The 19,795-nt window shown below is 32.0% G+C and overlaps 3 protein-coding genes across 3 annotated transcripts; all 3 read right to left on the minus strand.

The window, feature by feature from the left end:
* Positions 1-861: 861 nt before the first annotated feature.
* Positions 862-6,433, minus strand: MONOS_15048 (putative Serine/threonine-protein phosphatase; the record flags this gene model as incomplete). Its single annotated transcript, XM_067867899.1, has 7 exons — positions 862-1,373; positions 1,527-1,727; positions 2,199-4,589; positions 4,908-5,112; positions 5,342-6,003; positions 6,060-6,170; positions 6,316-6,433. The coding sequence occupies 7 exons, from the start codon at positions 6,431-6,433 to the stop codon at positions 1,201-1,203; spliced, it is 3,861 nt and encodes a 1,286-aa protein (XP_067721555.1). The 3' UTR covers positions 862-1,200.
* Positions 6,434-6,551: 118 nt separating this feature from the next.
* Positions 6,552-7,818, minus strand: MONOS_15047 (putative DNA-directed RNA polymerases I, II, and III subunit RPABC1). The gene is made up of 6 exons (XM_067867898.1): positions 7,629-7,818; positions 7,469-7,570; positions 7,319-7,400; positions 7,183-7,263; positions 7,064-7,125; positions 6,552-6,955 (listed from the first exon to the last, which is right to left on the minus strand). The coding sequence occupies exons 1-6, from the start codon at positions 7,775-7,777 to the stop codon at positions 6,811-6,813; spliced, it is 621 nt and encodes a 206-aa protein (XP_067721556.1). The 5' UTR covers positions 7,778-7,818; the 3' UTR covers positions 6,552-6,810.
* Positions 7,819-16,777: 8,959 nt separating this feature from the next.
* MONOS_10000 (putative Trichohyalin-plectin-homology domain) lies at positions 16,778-19,788 on the minus strand. The gene is made up of 11 exons (XM_067862407.1): positions 19,741-19,788; positions 19,561-19,669; positions 19,394-19,476; positions 19,273-19,346; positions 18,886-19,208; positions 18,629-18,766; positions 18,246-18,364; positions 17,943-18,036; positions 17,508-17,771; positions 17,260-17,345; positions 16,778-17,128 (listed from the first exon to the last, which is right to left on the minus strand). The coding sequence occupies exons 1-11, from the start codon at positions 19,758-19,760 to the stop codon at positions 17,017-17,019; spliced, it is 1,422 nt and encodes a 473-aa protein (XP_067721557.1). The 5' UTR covers positions 19,761-19,788; the 3' UTR covers positions 16,778-17,016.
* Between the last annotated feature and the right edge of the window lie 7 nt (positions 19,789-19,795).

Genomic DNA, 19,795 nt, shown 5'->3' on the forward strand with positions numbered 1-19,795 from the left:
TTTTAAAAGGTAATTTATTTGTATTAAACAATTTGTGTTTTAATATTATTACATGAAAATAGCGTCTCCTGATTTTATTATTCAAATTTGCGGCTCTTTTCTTGTTGGGGTTTTTCTTATTACAACCTCGAATTTTTCGATAAGAAATAGCAATCCAATTATGCGCTTGGTTTTGAAGTTCTTGTTATTTTTAAGTGTATAATTTGCCTTGTGAATTATTTTTGATAACTTTTTTATTCTTAGTTTGGATTGATTTCATTTGTAACATTGATTGCTTTTGAGGTATCAAAGATTTTATTAATATTAAAGAAAAATACGAATTTGTTTTTTTTTTCACAGTATCTATGGAATGCATCGACTTTTTCTTCAATAATTAGTTTAGATAATACCAAAAAAGAAATAACAATTACAAAATTGCCCGTTGGTTTTGCGAAAGCTTTGGGACAGCGAGAACGAAAGCAAATTATAAAATTGGATGAAATCAAACAAATATGTTTGAAAACGAAAGAGATTGCAGAAGCATTTAAGAATCTGGGTGTTAAGCTTGTTGATGTAAATCATTCGTTTATTATAATAATGAAAAACGGAAATGTTGTTGAACCTCATTGTAGAATAGAAAACATGAGTGCACTTGAAGATTTTATTGCAAAAGTTAGATCATTAAACCAAAAAGATCTTGAGAAAATACATAATCAAATTGATGAAAGCTTGAAAAAGAGTTGAAAATAATATTTAAATAGTTTTTTTTTACCTCAGATGCAAAAATTGTTTGTGATATTTTACGCCACAAAAAATTGTCATATTTACGTTATTGTTTTCTATTTTATTCAGCAATATTTGCTTTTTGAAGAAAGATTTCAATTTTATTTTTTATTAAGTGGAGATAATTCAACAAATTCTTTTTTTAAAAAAACCAATGTGAATCACATGAAACAACGAAAATGTTATTGAAATGAAAGTACAGCAATAACAACAAGCTGATAAAGTCATTTAATAACAATTGTTATGTATGTATGTATTGAAAATATTACTTATGGCATAAGCAGACAAACAGCGAAGGAAAATGAATGAATCCACAAAATAGAAAGAGAGTACTTTCTTTTTTCTTTCTTTTCTTTTCTTTTTGGAGCTTGATAAATCTGAAATTGTGATGCAAAAATTTCACAAACATGTAAGAAATTGAACTCCAGATAATAATGATCAATTCTTTTTTGAAGAAAAAATTTGCGCTTTTGACTGTGGTGTCGTCGAGAAGGGAGAAGAATTGGATGAGGTGGTTAAAGGAGGAAGGCCAAATGAATTATGCGCACCAGAAAGAAGAGAGGGAGGAGGAGAAGCAGCACGAATTGTTCCCTTTTGAGGATGGAAAGAGCCTGAATTTTGTTATTCAACAAGAACATATGAGCAGTCCACGTGAAATGTGTAAAGATAAAAAAAGAAAGAAAGAAAGAAAGAAAAGAAATAAAATATTAACAAGTTGGCAAAGAGTTGATAAAACATTGTCAAATATAACATAATATGCAAACCAGCAGAAACCCGCCTCTTTGGTGCAACCGCAGTGATCGCATTCCTCTTCACAAACTGCCTTTCTGCCTTTTCTTGTTCTTTCGCACTCTTCCCGCCTTCTCCTCTGTCGCTTTTGTTGCCAAAGATTGGGCAGCGGCTGTAGGCAGATGCGGTGGATGAGCCTCGGCCCAGACGGGTGAGAAGATTTGTGGCTGCATCGTCTGAATTGGGTTTGTGGTTGAAGAAGAAAAAAGAGAAAGAAAGAGAGAAAGAGAGAGAAAGAGAAAGAAAGAAAGAAAGAAAGAAAGAAAGAAAGAAAGAAAGAAAGAAAGAAAGAAAGAAAGAAAGAAAGAAAGAAAGAAAGAAAGAAAGAGAGAGAGAGAGAGAGAGAGAGAGAATGAATGAATAAAAGATATATCGTTGGTAAAAAAAGATAAAAGAAAAACAATTGAAAAAAACCCCACTCAACATTTGCAATTCTTCAGACATGCTTCAATATATACATATATAACTTTTTTGAGTTAAATCTCTGTCTTTAAAAAAATATATTATCTTTTTCTCTGAAGCAAAGATTGAAGTTACAGCATCCCAATTCTCCATCAAAGAAAGAAAGAAAGAAAGAAAGAAAAGAAGGAAAGAAAAATCAACTCAAAATGCACCAGTCAATCAAACACCCTCTTCATATGCCATACCAGATGAATCCTGAGACGACACCGAAGAGTTTGACGAGACAGAAGAAGCTGTGGAATTCAGCGAAAACTGATCCTCTTTCACTCCATTCGACTCAAAAGGCGAATTCGCACTCTTTCTGACTGTCTTCCCTGCAAGCGATACTTCTTCCACAAGTGTGATTAGCTCTGAGTCTGTAAAGTCTGCTTCTTTCCCTTCTTGTCTGGCAAATCTTCCTGACTTGGCGTTTGAGGCTGTTTGTTTGTGAGGCAGAGAATAAGAAGAAGAGGAAGAAACAGAAGGCAGATGTCTATCATCATTGATGCTGCCTTCATATTCCTCATCCCCCGCCCTTTCCTCTCTGTCAACAAGTCGCTCAAACATCAGCTGATCTTTACTCTCTCCTCCTTCTTTACTCGCACTCCGCACATTTGCTTCTCTTCCTTCTCTTCCTTCTCTTTTCTCCTTCATCTCTTTCAGTTCCCTCTGCATTCTCAGCCTTCTCTCACTGATATTCCCTTTCTTCTGCTCTGCTGCTCCTCTCCTGACAGTCGAGATCGACCTTCCCTTCGCTCCCTTTCTGGTGAGCCTTTCTGCTGAATAAAGAGGAGCATACAATGAAGAAGCAGAAGAAGCAGAGGAAGAAGAAGAAGAAGTTGCTGTTGTGGTTGTAATTGTTGAATCTCCAATTGAAGACGAAAGAGAAGGAGAATAAGAAGATCCTCCTTCTGAACCAAACATTGTGTTGCTCTCTCCTTTGCCTTCTGAATAGCTTTCTGCAGAATTTCTCTCTTTTTCTTTATCTGCCTCTGTTTTCCCTTTCCCTTTTCCTTTTCCTCCTTCCTCTTCTTTCTCCTTCTCCTTCTCCTTCTCCTTCTCTCCTTCTCCATTTGTTCCCTTCTGTCTGCTCCCTTCCTTCACTCCCCATCCAAAGTGTGTTCCTCTGTTGTTCGCATTCTTCCCCTTCCCTTTTCGCACAGAAGACAAATGCTGAGACCCAATTCCCATTCCTCCTTCAACTCCACTCTGCTGTGAAGAAGAAGAAGAATGTGAATACGATGAACCAAACATACTGCCAGCACCATACGCCCCCAACCCATCCCCCGCTTTCCTCCCTCCCTTCGCTCCTCCTCCTCCTCCTCCTCCAGCCGATGCAGTTAAATACACCCTCCTCTGCAATGACACATCGCCCACACCAGACAGCTCTGCATCTTTCCCTTTGCTCAGCAGCGGCGGAAACCGCGTGGCCGACGTCGAGTGTATGACACTCCTGGGCATCGAGCTCTGCTTGATCACCACATGCACTTTCTTCTCGTGGCAGAGCAGACACGCCCCGCTGTTCTGGTCTCTGTAGTTCGACGACGAGAACACAGTGAACACTCTCCCGTGCATCGTCAGCTGCATCCCTGCCGACTGGTCTTCGTGGCCTCTGACAATCAGCGTCAGGTTGTTCTCTTTTAAAAACTCCTCCACAGCATACTCACTGAACATCACGGAATCTGCCCCTCGCACGCCAGGCGCAAAGCCGTCGCTGTCGATGTCTGAGGACTGCAGAAGAAGCTGGAAGAGATCAGGAAACTGGGATTTCAAGGTGGATGTGGAAGAAGATGAAGAAGAATGGTCAGAACTTTTGTTTGACTTCTTGTTGGATGAGGTATTCTTTGTGAGTTCATCTGATTGTCCTTCAGAAGAAGAAGAAGAATCTTTCAACCCATTTTCATTTTCCTTCTCTTCTTTCTCCTCCTCTTCCTCCTCTTCTTCTTCCTCCTCTCCCTCTTCTCCATTCTCTCCCTTCTTCCCCTTCTTTCTGCTCTCTTCGTTCAGATACTCCCTCAGCTGTGCAGCCGGCACGTCTCTTTCTGATGGCAGTGGGTCAGTCCACAGCAGGTCAGACAGCAGGACGCATTCTTCACTGAAGGAGAGAGTGCCTGGGAGAGATGGAGGGAGAGCACGGATGGCAGACAGACGCAGGGGGGGTAGGATGAGTGGGAAGTCTGTGGATGAAAGAGAAGAAGAAGATGAGGAAGAGGAGGAGGAAGAAGAGGAGGAAGAAGAGGATGATGATGTGAGAGATTTGTGTGAAGTGGAAGAAGATTGTGATGTGGCTGAAGAGGAGAGAGAATTATTTGAAGTGCTGGCATTTTGTGTGGTGGGTGTTTGGGTGAATGTGGATGAAGGAAGATATGAAGACAGAGTTGTTGGTGAAAGAGGAGGAGAAATGGAAGAAGAGGAAGAAGAAGAGGTTGATGATGATGATGATGATGATGATGATGATGAAGGAAGGCGCAGGTTCCGTTTCATTGTGTATGAGGCTGAGATGTTGGGTGATGTGATGTTGAATGTCTGAGGTGGCAGAATGGGAGTGTCTGGTGGAGGGACAGTGACTATACGAGGCAAATGAGGACGGGGGATTCCTGGGTGAGAGAGAATGGAAGGAGAAGAATGAGAAAGAAAGATACATAAAGAGAAGAAAGAGAAAGAGAAAGAGAAAGAGAAAGAGAAAGAGAAAGAAATAATTGTATAGGAGAAATTGCATTAATTGTGGAATTGAAATTTTATTGTCAAAAAAAGTCTCAGACGCACACAATACAACCGCATTCAAATAATATTTTCAAATATGCTTATATTCTCATTCACACACTCATTTACTTTCTTTCTTTCTTTCTCTTTCTCTTTCTCTTTCTCTCTCTCTCTATCAATCTATCTGCCTGTCTGTCTCTAATTCCTCACACCTCCATGTACACAGAAGATCTCCTTGTCGACGATGGCAGCGAGTGGGAGGCAGTCGAATGCTCTGTTGAAGGCATCGTAGACAGCATCCCCTTTCGCTTTGAAGGCGCGCAGACACTGCAGCCGGAAACAGCCCTGCCCATACGTCTCTATCTGCCCATTGACATACGACAGCTCGTGGTTGCCTCGGAGGAGAAAGACTTTTGTCTGAAGGAGGGGAGGAAAAGAAAAGGGGAAAGGGAAAAAATAACAATAAATAAAATAAAATGAAATAAAAGAGAGAAAGAAAATGGAAAATTAATTATCTTTGTATTGATGAATTCATTTTTTGAAAAATATTAAAAAAAATTATCCAGCAAATAACTCATAATGAATAAACATATCATAAAAAACCCTTCACAACAAAGCAGTCAATTAGCACATAATTAAAGCACACCCTTGCACAAATCTTGTCAATAAACAGCCTCGTGACCACCTCAATCGAATAATCGCCTCTGTCCACATAATCCCCGAGGAAAAGCAGTTTGTGGGGCAGCCATCCCATCCTTCCTGTCGGGTTGAATCGGTTCAGATAGAAGCGCAGGTCATTGTAGTTTCCATGGATATCGCCAAATATGTAGACAGGGCTTTTAAGCTCCAGCAGCTTCGACTCCAGCGCCACAAGAGACCTGACCTCGTCTGCTAGTGCTATGAATGCATCAGCCATACTGGCGAGTGGGGTCTTGTGCTTCAATTTGTTCTCTTCAAATAAAGAAAGCATCGCAGATAGCTGTGTAACTGGTGAAAAAGTGAGCCATTGTGGTAACGAGTGATCGAAGTCTCCACCTACTCCTGAAATGGAAGTGAAAGAACTAACAACACCGTCCCGAGCAGTTTCACAAAATACAGCAGCTTGCTCGCTTACAGTGTACTTTGTCTCTGATGAACCTTCTTTCCTTCCTTCGTTTATTTCTTCTGTTAATGATTCTATCTTTTTTCGTAACTCTTGATTTTCTTTTTCGAGTTGATGTTGATGACCTTGCATCAACGTAACATTTTTAAGGTCTTCAGTAACTTCCGAATCTTCATCTTCAATATCATCACTAACGGTATAACGATCTAAAAACAAAACGTTTAAAATGTGATAATATCAATGTGTGAAATGTTGAGAATACTCTTTAATATCTCTTGTTGAAGCTCTTTGACTTTTTTCTGAAGTTCTTCAATAGTTTTCTGGTTGTGATCGAATTGTTCCTGCTGAGCTGAATAAAATTGTTCAGTTCCATCTTGAGAAGAAAAGAATTTACGAGTGAAATATAACGATCGTTGAAAGACGAAATTGCATATAAAAGGATGGAAAATATTATAATTTATAAAATTAAATTTTTGTATTTTTTTTGCAGGCAAAAAAAGAAATAAATCAAGAAATACCTATAAACTCAGCAAGTATTTGTTGAAATGGTAATGAAAGTTGTGACAATTTAATTCCAATGCCAATTTTATCGGTAAACTTCATAATTTTTTCCAAGTAATCTGTTGTCCGCTCCATTTTATAAAATGAAGATCACATTCTTAATCCATAATATTTTTGTTCTTTTTCTTAAAAAGAGAGTGAAAAAAACTCCTGTTAATAAAAACAAGAATTAAAGTTTGAAAATTGATTTTTCTTTTGATCGTTTTATTTGGGATTTATGACATCTCTCTTTAAGTTTGTTTGAAAAAAAAAAATTTAACCTTATCATTCCCCAATAAATCATTTCATAAGATGCGCAGGGGAATGTGAAATATATATATATGGTTCAGCGTAATTGTCATAATAATTAAACATCTGCATATACATTCATTGTAAGAGATGAATTTTTTGGATCTTTAAGTCCTATTTTTTCGATGTTATTCAAATGAAGTGTTGCGAGGTGTATTGATAAATCATACAACTATTCTGTAAGTGACATATCTTCCAGCTGTTTCGGATGGTCTAACTATTTTAACCACTTGCCCTTTTTTCAATCCAAAATACTTCGCAACTGGATCTGCTTGCTGAATTCGAGGTAGCTGAGCTTCTTTGACTTTGCTAAATTTTTATGCAAATTGAATCATTAAAATTTATTATTGAAAATGCACCATTGTTGATAAGAAAATCATTTTTATCTTGTTAAAACGAATAAATATATATGCAAACTATTTTGTGAGAAGTGCAGCCTTTTGTTCATCTGATAAGGGAATATGTTGTGGAACAAGAATCTTTTCGATAATTGAAATCATATTTAAGCAATTGCTGCAATAAATGAAATTACATACATGTTTTGTAACATTAACACGAAGTTCGCTTTCCAAAAACTGTTCAATGGTGTATCCCTTCAAAGCCAATGCTGCGAGAAACTATTGTATATTATTTAATTTCAATGGAAATGAATGGGGAAAAAATCTTCCATACGTCTCTTGCATGTGAAAGAAAGCCTTCTTGAGCAATTAAAATTGCATGTTTTACTCCTTCATCTTTGGCATATTGAATGTATCTAAAATAATATTTTTTATATCATACATAACATCGCGCTTATAATTATTTGGAAATTTTTATGCACACTTTCTAGCAGATATAATTCTCACTTTTGGTTCAGCGCAAAAGAAAACCATCACATGTTCATTTGTAACTCTATGGCTTGCCAGAATAGTCAAATCTTCACGTCTATAATGTGATTCATCAATGTATAATATTAGCAATTTTTCAACTTAAATATGCACACGAAACAGAGCCAGATAACTGATCACGAAAAGTAGCCAATGTCATCTCCAAATGTTCTTTACTTACATTATAACCACGATCATCCAACATTTGCCATACTGTTCTTCTTATTCGATATAAATGTTCAACGGTGGTTGCTTGAGTTGCCATTTAACAGATAAAATATATCAACAAATAAATAAAAATTGCATAAAGGGGATAAACCATTAAAAAAAATAATTACAGTTTCAATGAAAGAAAATAGAAATAATTTGTATTCTTTATCATCAATTTTTGAGATAAATGATATTCTCTTAAAGTCATTAAATAGCGGTTATGTTCGAAAAAAAACACTCGAAGTATTTGAAGGATTTAAAACTATTTTGATGTTAAAAAGACAAAAAGAACTTGCAGTAACCGGGACTCGAACCCGGGTCGCAACGATGGCAACGTTGCATTCTACCCCTAGACCATTACTGCTTGTTGAAAAAAAGTTGATTTATTTCATACTTTATTTAATATCATTATCTTATTCATTTTAGAAAAAAATATTTTTTATATACTTTATTTTTTGTTATCTTTGCAATTTGTAATTGCTCTTTTCAATCTATATTTTTAGTAACCCTGGGTGACGTGAAGAAAAAAGTTCGTTACGTCCGTCACCAATTTTCCACTAAAAAAAAAAAAAAAAAAAAAAAAAAAAAAAAAAAAAAAAAAAAAAAAAAAAAAAAAAAAAACCCTTTATTTTTATTCAGAGAATAACAACTTGAAAATTTAAAAAATAAATATACGAACATTAATAATACCTTTTAAGATTTTTTGTGAATGATCAAAATATCCCATTACAGAATAATCAATTTTTTATATAAAAATTATCTTCGAAATGGCTTATTTGTAGAACAAATCAGTTTAATTTTGGTATGAATTCAAAATTTTTCACACTTATTTTTTTTTTTGAACATTTCAATTTCTTTCTTCTTTATTAACGTGTGTTTATTTTGTTTGAATTGTTGAAGTGTGACACTTTCCAACTGCAATATTAGCAAAAAATAAAGGAGAAGAATATTGAAAATACGTTTTGGGGTTTGCATTTTATGTTAATGCTGATTTTTTTATGATTGTGATAATGTCTTATTTATTTTATTCAGAAATGTTTTCTGAGCTTGAAAGATGCAATGGAGATGCGCAGACAGCAAATGGAAGAAATGCTTGGAATAATTGAAGCAATGTGAGACAAAGGATTTAATTTGTTCTCACAAAAAAAAAGTTTGATAATATATACAAAATGATCGAACATAAAAAATTGTGTCTGGCACTGCAGCTGTGTTTCTGGAGCATGTTGAATATTGGAAAATTATGATGAGCGTGAATATTTATGGTTTGAACGGTTCGTTTCTTTGTGAAATATAAGAAAAGTTAATTCTCGAAAAATAGAAGAAAGGAGAAGAAAAGAAAGAAACGCTCTGGTTTATCTTTGTGATTGTTATCTGCTGCTCTCTAATGGTTTAATTTCTAAAGAAGTTCCTTCCATTTTTGTTCCTTGTCTTTTGAAAGCTGTTTTGAACAAAGACGAAAATGAAGAGCTGCAAAAAGAAGTGGAAATGTCATTGGTGGTCTTGAGTTGCTTTTGTGCAGAATGTGTGAACATTTTTATGTAATTTTCAATGTCAGGTTTTTTTGTTTTTTTAAGTTTGTCGAGCAGAAGCTGTATCTGAATGGGAAGCGGGAGTAATCCAATGTAATCAGGAACCCAACATTCTTTCTCATCTTAACTATTATTTTATTTGGGTATTTCGGATTCAAAAATTCTGTTTCAAAAGAAGCTTGGAAGATATTGTGTAAATGAGCTGCATTTTGCGAGAGAAGCAGTGAGAGAACTTGAAGAGCTGTCGAAATGTGTGGATTGGAAGAGAGGAAAAGAAACCAAAGAAGAATTCATTTTATTGGGATGGTTCGGAACGTTGGACTCTTTCTTTAGGGAATGCAAATTATGGAATGAAGAATTTGCTTGGCTTATCGAAAGCGTTGTTCGGGTGCTTCGAACAGCAATGGATAATTATGGAGAAATTAGCAAATAATGCTTTGAATTAATAAGAAGAGCAGCAGATGGCACAGGCGTGAAGTTTGAAGACTTTTTGAAAGGGGGAGCAGTTAAAGTTGTTTTGGAGGACATTCAGCAGCAAACAGTGAATGACAGAACTGTGAGTGATCTATTGAGTTTTTTAATTTCATTTCATGGGGAATGAAAGAAAAGACTGGTAACAAAATGAAAGAGGCAAAGAGAAAGACAACCAAAAGGGAGATGCTCAAAAAGATGGAAGAAGAAGGATATGAAAGTATCATCGCTATTTCTTTGCGAATTGCTTTATATTTTTTATAAAAAATATTTTGTTTAATTGCCGATGAATATTTTTGTCTATTTAACGTTTGATTGAGAAAATAAGAAGAAATGAATATTGTAACTTTAATGTTTTATTTTTCTTTTTTTGCCATTTCACAAAATTGAAAGCAGATTATAATTCGAAATATGAAAAAGTTTTGTATGTGAATTTTTTTCCTTTTTTTTATTGAAAAAAACTTACAAAAATAGAAACAAACAAATAATCTTATTGCTTCTTTTCTTCTACATATAATTTCGAAATGACTGGCTGGAACACCGTTGTGCTAAAAAGAATTCTCACACTTGTTCGTTTGTTAAATATTTCGTCCCCTTTTATGCTCTTTAGAGTAATTAATTAAACTTTTGGCCTTTCACAGCTTTGAAAATCATAAGTGCAAAAGCGTTCTACGGTTGCACGTAATTCATCAATTTTTTCAGTCTGTTGTAATTAACGCTTCGCTCATCATTAAATGTGAACGTTTTTTCTTTATTTGAACTTTTTCAATCCAAGAAACAATCATTTTTAGACTATTCATTTTCTTCAACAACTGAATTAATCTCCAACAGTTTTTCTATAACAAAGATGTTGAATTAACTTAATATTCATTTTTCTTTCAAAGACAATTTAGCAGTTTAAGTCATGATTGAAAATATACAAAAGAGATATTTTAAAAATGAATAACAACAAAATCTAAACCTCGACAACAAGTCATTCTCAATGTTGTGCTATTGCGTTGAGAAAATAATAAATAGCATTATCATGTTCTTTCTTTTAATGTATGTATTTTACTTAGAAAAAAATGGAGAATTGAGGGGAAAATTAGAAAAATTATGGAAATAAAGCAGAAAAACAAAATCAATAACAATTCTTTAACACAACTGACTATTTGGTTCTTCTTCGCATTTTCAAAGCATAAACACATTTCTGACTTGGCGTGACGTCAGAGACAGGTGACGTCAGTGACGCGTCTAAAATCCGATAGCCGCTTACACGTCAGTGAAAAATGTGTAATGGATATTTTGATAAAATATTTTTATTTTTCCTTTTTTTTTATGTGACGTGGAAAAATCTGGCACGTCCGTCAAAAATCGAAAAGGTCACGTCAGAAGTCACCACGTCACCCAGGGTTAATTTTTAGAATTGATATTTCTATATTTTGAAAATTATAATGATTTTTCATTTTTAATTTAGGATATTTTTTTTTAAAGACAACTTTATTATTCATATAGATTTTATTTTCTTAAAAATGTTTAGGAATCTTGGGATGGTATTTGTCTTTTCATTATTTTTGCATCACGTAATATTTTTGAATATTTTTCTCTATTTTTTAAAAATTTCTGCTTAATACAACATTGTGATGGAAGATTTATTATGACATTATTGCAGAAGAAGTGAAAAATAAATCTTTATTTTTTTCATGAATGCAAGTATTTTCCCTCATTTATCAAAAAGCATTGAAAAATGATAACTCCATTTTCTAATAAAAACTTTTTTCGTACCTTAAATATTGACCTTTTTACTGATAAACCGTATTCAACATTTTCATTAATAACTTCTTGTGAAAGGCAAAATCCATTTTTTTAAATCAACTCCCAATAAAAGTTTAAATATCTTAAATTTTCATCCATGTGTAATTTTTATGTTTTCTGTATGGTTTCAAGTTTTTTGAATTGAAAAAACGAACATTTGTTTTTTAAAGCCGAGATATGACTCATTTGTTTCGTTATTTTTCTTTTGTTGTATTTGAAATTTAAAAAATACGATATTTTTATCATGTTCTCGTTCCCACTCACGAATCTTCACAAGAATGAATACAGCAGCCATATCACGTTATGGTCTTCATTTTCATAAAAATTTCATGAGTCGGAACAGTTGTTTGATCAAAATATGTCTAAATTTTTTTGAAAAGTTCCATTTGTTTAATTTTCTAAAAATCAAAAATTTCATATTTCTTTCAAATTTCTGTTTTCACTCACGAAATCACACCAAAACGGATATAATAACGTTGTCAAGGATTTGTTTCAATGACAGCATAATTTGGTGAGCAGAAACAGTAATTTGAATGAAATATGAAAATTTTAGTTTTTTGAAAATTAAACAAATGGAACTTTTCATAAAAATTTTGAAATATTTTTTTTATTCCATTTGATAATTATGTTGGATTACTATTTAAAAGAAATTGGAAATTTTTTCTTATTTTCAACACATAAATTTTTCACCAAATATTATTTAACATGAACAATTTTTATTCGAAATCGAAAAAAAGAAACTCAAGATCAAAAATATTGAATTCAAAATCGAAAATTGTTAATCACAAAAAAATTCAAAAATGGTCCAAAATTCAGTTTCATCTGTTGTTATTCTTTTTGTGAATGAAGAGAGAAATATAACAATTTCGAACTTTTTTTTTAACTTTTTCGAAGTTTTTTTGGTGTTCGATTGTGTGCAGATGCGTTATTAGGAAAAATATGGATTTTCATAATAGTCTTCACATGTGCTCAGGAGATAATAAGAAATTTTGTCAATAAAATAAAAGAAAAAAAGAAAAAAATAAAAAAAAAGAAAAAGATATCGTAAAAAATACCGGACAAGATCGATTTGACAATAACTGCAAGAGAAATAATTCTGACAATTTTCCTCAAAATATATCTCATCAATACAAACTCATTTGATATATAAAACTTTTAATATATCTTTATTGGTGCTCAAAAAAAATTAATGATTGAAATCTCGGAGAAGCTCAAAATCCAATTTCTCCGATTTTTAAAGAATAATTTTTTGAGTACAAATGAGGCTATTTTGAAAGTTTCGTGTATCAACTGAGTTTGTATTTATGAGATGTATTTGGAGGAAAACTGTCAGAATCATTCCTCTTGCGGTTATTGAGAAATCGATCTTGTGCGGTATTTTTTGCGATGTCCGGTGTTTTGTGCAATATTTGTTCAATTGTTCATAATCTTGTATCACCCTCAAAAAGACAGAAATTAACTCGTATATTTGAAACGAAATGCTTTTAACAAGGTTAGTTTAACATAAAACAGAAAAAATTGACCTCTTTGATTTTATTATTGAGTGAAGGATTTATTCATATCTGTCTTAATCATGGAAAACAGTTGCAGAGAATAAAAGAAAAACATTCTCAAAAAATTAACATTAGTAATTTTCAACATAAGTTTCAATGTAATTTTCTTGGTTTTCACTTGAATTGAATATCTGTATTCATTGACTGCTTTTTCGATTTTGAATTTAAGATTTTGATGTCGAATAATCTTAGTGTGGTTTTTTCATCCGGACTTTTTTTTTATCCGGACAAAAATTTAAAATTAAAATATCTCAACAAACATTCAATATCAATTTACAGAAATTTGCATGGTTGTATATTAACATATGTGACATCTATTCATATACATAATTTTAATAGCAGTGTTGTATAATTTAAGAAATAAATTATTTTTATTTTTGAAAATCCGACTTTTGATGAATTTTTCTATTTTAATAAAATGATTTGGTTCGTCTTTAATACATAGTAATTATTTTTTCTATATGGGTGATTATTTTTGAAATCATATCTTTTTTCGGGGTGTTGACTTTTCAATGACTGTTGGTTTTTTGAAAGAAAATTTTAATACAAAAGAGAAAAAGCATGATAATTGTATTTTGAAACAAATGTTTTTTCCGAATTGAAGATTAAAATGTGTTCAATAAGCCTTTTCACTTTTCAAATTATTTTTAATTGATATTCAAGAAATATTTTTGCACCGATTTTTTTGTATGAAAAAATATGATTTCAAAAATAATCACCCATATTGTAAATTATTCTGATTATTTTTTATTTTCCACAATTTGCTCTTTCAAATGGAATGAAAATCTGTCATATTTGAAAAATTTTTGTCAATGGGACAACTTAAAAAATATTTTTCATTAAATGCAACCCCATCGAACTAAAACAAACGTATGCATTAATTAATATAACAGTTATACAAAATTACTGACTAATTGTTATTCAAAATGTTTCAATATTTATTTCTGAAAACAAATTTAAATTGAAATAAAAACAAATTGATTTGTGATATTTATCATTCATGGATGTTAATCAATTAAAATATCAACTATGTAGTAATTTTGTATAACTGTTATATTAATTAATGCATACGTTTGTTTTAGTTCGATGGGGTTGCATTTAATGAAAAATATTTTTTAAGTTGTCCCATTGACAAAAATTTTTCAAATATGACAGATTTTCATTCCATTTGAAAGAGCAAATTGTGGAAAATAAAAAATAATCAGAATAATTTACAATATGGGTGATTATTTTTGAAATCATATTTTTTCATACAAAAAAATCGGTGCAAAAATATTTCTTGAATATCAATTAAAAATAATTTGAAAAGTGAAAAGGCTTATTGAACACATTTTAATCTTCAATTCGGAAAAAACATTTGTTTCAAAATACAATTATCATGCTTTTTCTCTTTTGTATTAAAATTTTCTTTCAAAAAACCAACAGTCATTGAAAAGTCAACACCCCGAAAAAAGATATGATTTCAAAAATAATCACCCATATAGAAAAAATAATTACTATGTATTAAAGACGAACCAAATCATTTTATTAAAATAGAAAAATTCATCAAAAGTCGGATTTTCAAAAATAAAAATAATTTATTTCTTAAATTATACAACACTGCTATTAAAATTATGTATATGAATAGATGTCACATATGTTAATATACAACCATGCAAATTTCTGTAAATTGATATTGAATGTTTGTTGAGATATTTTAATTTTAAATTTTTGTCCGGATAAAAAAAAAGTCCGGATGAAAAAACCACCCTAGGTGTGTTTAGTATGAAATAAATATTACGTTGAAACCTTCATTATTATATTTAATTAACAAAACCAACAAAGTGCTTAACAACTCCAAATGAAAGTTTTTTAATTCACTGATAATCGAATTGTTTATTTTACTCAAAAATTTTGTGACAAATTCGATTTCTCTCATTGCTGAATGATTACGATATCTATAGTGATCATTCAATCAAATGAATGATAAATCAACTTGGCTGATCCTTTTTGAAATCATACTTTCGTTCGAGTTTTGATCAAAAATTTTTTCTAAAGGGATTTTGAAAAATTGAACTAAAACTGATAATACATATAGTTCATGATGATGTAATTGCAGAAACAAATTTAATTTAAAAATCCCATTGAGCTTGAAATTTTGATCAAAACTCGAACGAAAGAATGATTTCAAAAAGGATCATTCACTTATAACAAGATTTTCAAGGATGAAACTGAAAACGGTAAAAGTGGAATCAATCGACACCTTTGATCTTAATAAAAACTATTCAAATCTTGGATTATTATTTTTTATAAGTTTATTAATACATCGTATTTCTTAAATAAATGCTTTTTTTCAAAAACAAAAAAAAAGAACTTTTCAATCCTTTGATCCATCTTATTTTGAAAAAAGGGTTAAATAATTCATTGTTTATTTTTCTTTTCAAGAGCATGCAGAAAGATAAAGTTGAATTATCGACATATTTTCGAATGTTTAATGATAACAGTTGTTGTTGGGAATGGTTTAGGACTCAAATTCTTGATATATCAAAAGCAAAGTGCAGTTCATGTGGTTCATTTATGTTTCTTGGAAGAGATTCAATATCATCATTTATTCTTCGCTGTCCTAAATGTAAAAGAAGAAAATCACCATTTTCTAATTTGATTAATTATCATTCGAAATTGGGGATTTCAAAATTATTGATGTTACTTCTTTTTCTTTTCCTACGTTTAAATATAACTCAAATATCTATTCTACTTAACGTGGACCCATCTACCGTTTCTTTTTACTCAAATACAGCTCGAAGAATAAGGTTGGAGTCATTGCTGTCGGAATCATTGTGGCTTGGAGGGAAAAATATGATTGTAGAAATTGATGAAATGTTGCTTCGTCGAAGAAAGTACAAAAGAGGAAGAAGGAAAAAACAGATTTGGCTTTTTGGGATGGTTGAAAGGAATGATTTGGGCAAACAAGGAAATTTTACGATTGTCAGAGTGAGAAATAGAAAAAAAGAAAGCCTGATTCCTATTATTATTACAAACATAAGAAAAGATAGCATGATTTACTCCGATGAATGGCTTGCATATAGATCATTACCTGAATATGGATATTCCCACAAGACAGTATGTCACAAGTATCGTTACAGAACTGAAGACGGAGTGTGTACAAATATGATTGAAGGAATATGGTCGCAATTTAGAAAATTTTTATGTACAACAGGTATCAGAGATCGGTTCATAGATGATACAATTGCGGAATTTATATCTTTCAAAAGAAAGAATCTGGATTTCGTCAAATTTTGTCAAAAAATTTTCTATTTTAAAGATAACGATACCCATAATGAAAAAAAAGATAATAGTGATTCTGAAAATACAGATGATGAATCAAGTTCAGATGAATTATCTATTGTTGAGGATTCTATCTATTATGATTCCGATTCAACAGAAATTGAAGACGGAGCCAGTGCATCCGAATACAAAGAAGATCACTAAATGAAATTTTCAAATGAACCTTTTTTGTCTAACGTTTCATTTTTTCAAATAACAACTAATAAACATTTTCTCTCATCAATTATTTATTTATTTTAAGGTTTTGAATCAAAAATACTCAAAAATGCGATTATTAAAAGGTGTCGGTTGAGTCCATTCTTACCCTGAAAACATTGAAAAACTAATTCGTCCGATATTCGACATTGCACTATTAGATGCTTGCTTCCAGATATGAATAATTAACAATCATTGCTTTGCTGCAATCTTTTTAATGGTGCAAAATAAAATGGTGAAATGAATCATCATCAAATAATAATAAAATCAAATATTCAAAATGAAAAAAATATGAAGATGAAGAATTTTCGAATAACAAAATGAATAATTAATAATGCTGTGTTTAAGAAAATATCATTCGAAATAGAGAAGATCATTGGTAGAGTGTTATTTGAACGAAGATTAGAAGTGTGTGATGCAGTTGATAATCACAAAGAAGATAAACGTGTGCTTTTCAGCTTGTTGTAGCCAATAATTAGAGGCTTCACATCAACACCCTTTGCTTTTGCTCTCTCAATTTCCTCTTTTAGAAATTGTTCACTTGTAAAATTTGATATTTTGAGAAGGAAGAATTTCGTTGTCAAAATAATCATTCAAAACCACAACAAAAATACAGGAACACATAAAATATTAAATTATAGCATTTTTTATGTTTCAATAAAAAAGCAAACCTTTCATCTTGCATTGATTGAATCATTGTTCTGTCTCGTGCGAGTGTACGCGTCTTCTCAGCCATCTCTCTTTCTCTTGTTTCTTCCTAAATATTTGAAACAGCAAACAAAAATACATCATAACATTAAATAAATAAATAAATAATTAAATACAAAATGAAGTAAATGAAAATCTTATAGAGGTATGGAAAGTCATGAAGCGATAAAGCACATATAATTACAGAACTCATTTCTCCAATCACCCAAACCATCTGTCTTCTTCTCATCTGGTCGACTTCAATTGCCTTCTGCCTCTTTCGTTCTGTCTCTTCCCATTCCTGCTGCTCCAATTCTCTTCTTATCTGCTCAGCAGCTATCCTTTCCTTCTCCTTTCGCTGCCTCTCTTTCTCCTGTTTCGCTTTCTTAAGCGCTTCTTGTGCTGCTCTTGCCTCTTGCATCGCCTTCAGCGAACGCGCACGCTTCGCCTTTTCAGCTGCCTCCCGCTCTGCTTCTTTGCGGTCGTGCTCTTCAATCTGAAAAAAGACAAGTGGGAAAATTCAAACAGATATATTTTTTGATTTAAAAAATTTGTTTGAATAGATTTCAGTTCAAATGATTAAGTTAAAAAGAAAAATTATTTATTCATCAAATATATAAAGAATATTTAAAGTTACGAAATCACAACATTTGCCTCAATATCAAACCTGTCTTTGCAACATTTCTCTTTCCTTCGCAGTCTCATCAACTTGGACTTTTTCCAGTCTTTGACAGATATCATCACGCCTCAGCTGCTCCAATCTGATGAAAAACGAATATATTGCAGATTGTGTAAGACAAAGCAATAAAATCACAAAATATGATTCAGTTATAAATGAATAAAATAACATGATATTCACATATTTTGTGAATAATTTGTGATATATCATATCACAATATATTGAATAATAAATAAAAATTTGATAATTTCAAGTTAATCTAATCATCACTTCCTTAGCAATTGAACAAACCTTTGCTCTTCTGCAATTGCTCTCATTCGATCAACCATCTCTTCATCCTTCTTCCTCTGATCTTCGATTCTTTTTGTCTCTTCTTCAAGTGCCTTCTTCTCGTCTTCGATCTTCTTCAGCTGTAAAGACACAAAAAATGAGTGATTAACGTATATAAATAAATATCATGTAAAAAAGGAATAGAAATGAATATTTTTTAAATGATATTTCAATATAAATTAGTTTTATCCGAATATCTAACTCATCTTTCAATCACAATTAAATGAAAAATATTCCCATCATCTTGCTGTAGCACCAACACACAAAGCAAAAACTTAAAGTATTTCTTTTTTCTTTTTTGTTTTTCTCTCCTTCTTTTTTCTAATTCGCTTTTTTTTTCAAACCCTCATTTCGTGCATGATTCGATCATTTTCGTATCTCATTTTTCTTGCTCTTTCTCTTCTCATTAACTCATTTGCTTTTTCCTCTTCTTCAGCCTTAATAGCAGCCTGACGAATTCTTTCCCCTTCCTCAAAGTTATCCTGTTATTGCAAATAACACATATAAGTATAACATTTACAAATGGTATGCCCATATCAATTAAATCCATTTGCGTTTTCATTTATCTTTTAAGATGTTTACAATTCTAAAAATATCAAACTTCTATCTCTCTTCTTCTTTGCTCAACGTGCTCTAATAATTGCGCTTTTCTTTCTTCTGCAATCTTCCTTCTAATTTGATTTCTTCTTTCTTCTTCCTCTTCGGCTTGCTGATTTTCTCTCCTCAATTTTTCCATCGTTTGCAGATGATATTGTCTATCTTGCTCTTTTTCCATATTTTCAATCCTCATTTTTGCTTCCCTTTGCATAGCAGTTTCTTTTTGTGCTTCTGCAAGACGTAATTTTGAAGAGAGCATTCTTGCAATGTCGTCTTCTCTCTTTAACTTTGAAGCAGCATATTCAAGCGCTTGCTGATGTTGCATTTCTAAACAGACGGAAAAAAGTTATAACCAAATAAAAAAAAATTTTTTTTTAAAATTACAACGCACCCCTCAATTTTGCTTCTTGTTCATCAAGTGCCTTTAGTTCGTCTTCCTTTGTTTTTAACCTAAATTCTCGTTCTCTAAAATTGCCGATTAAATTTTTTGAAAAAATGAAAAAGCAAAAAACCGTATTTTTTGCTCACGTTTTGATTCAAAAGAATCTGCCCAACCACGAGCACGTTGAAGTGAACGCTCGTGTGCTTCTTTTTTCTGGAAAAACCAAAGACATAAAAAATTTGTAAGTCCATTTCATTAAGGCAAGTAAAAAAAATGTAGATCACAAAAAAGGAAAACCTTTTGCTCAAACGAGCGGTCAGCTGTACTAGGCGATGCTTCCCTCCACATCTTAAGATATTCAGGCCTCGTTAAAACGACCGCAGATTGAGAATCTATTTTTCCAGTTCTAATCGAAAATTCGCAATGATTATCATAACAACAAAAATAGTTTACAATAAAAATACAACTTTACCACACCCTGTTCTTATAGAAGCCATTTAAAAGGCAAAAATATTCTAACCGTTCCCATTAT

Source organism: Monocercomonoides exilis, assembly GCF_001643675.1.
Source record: "Monocercomonoides exilis strain PA203 chromosome Unknown scaffold46-794033, whole genome shotgun sequence".
NCBI lineage: Eukaryota > Preaxostyla > Oxymonadida > Polymastigidae > Monocercomonoides > Monocercomonoides exilis.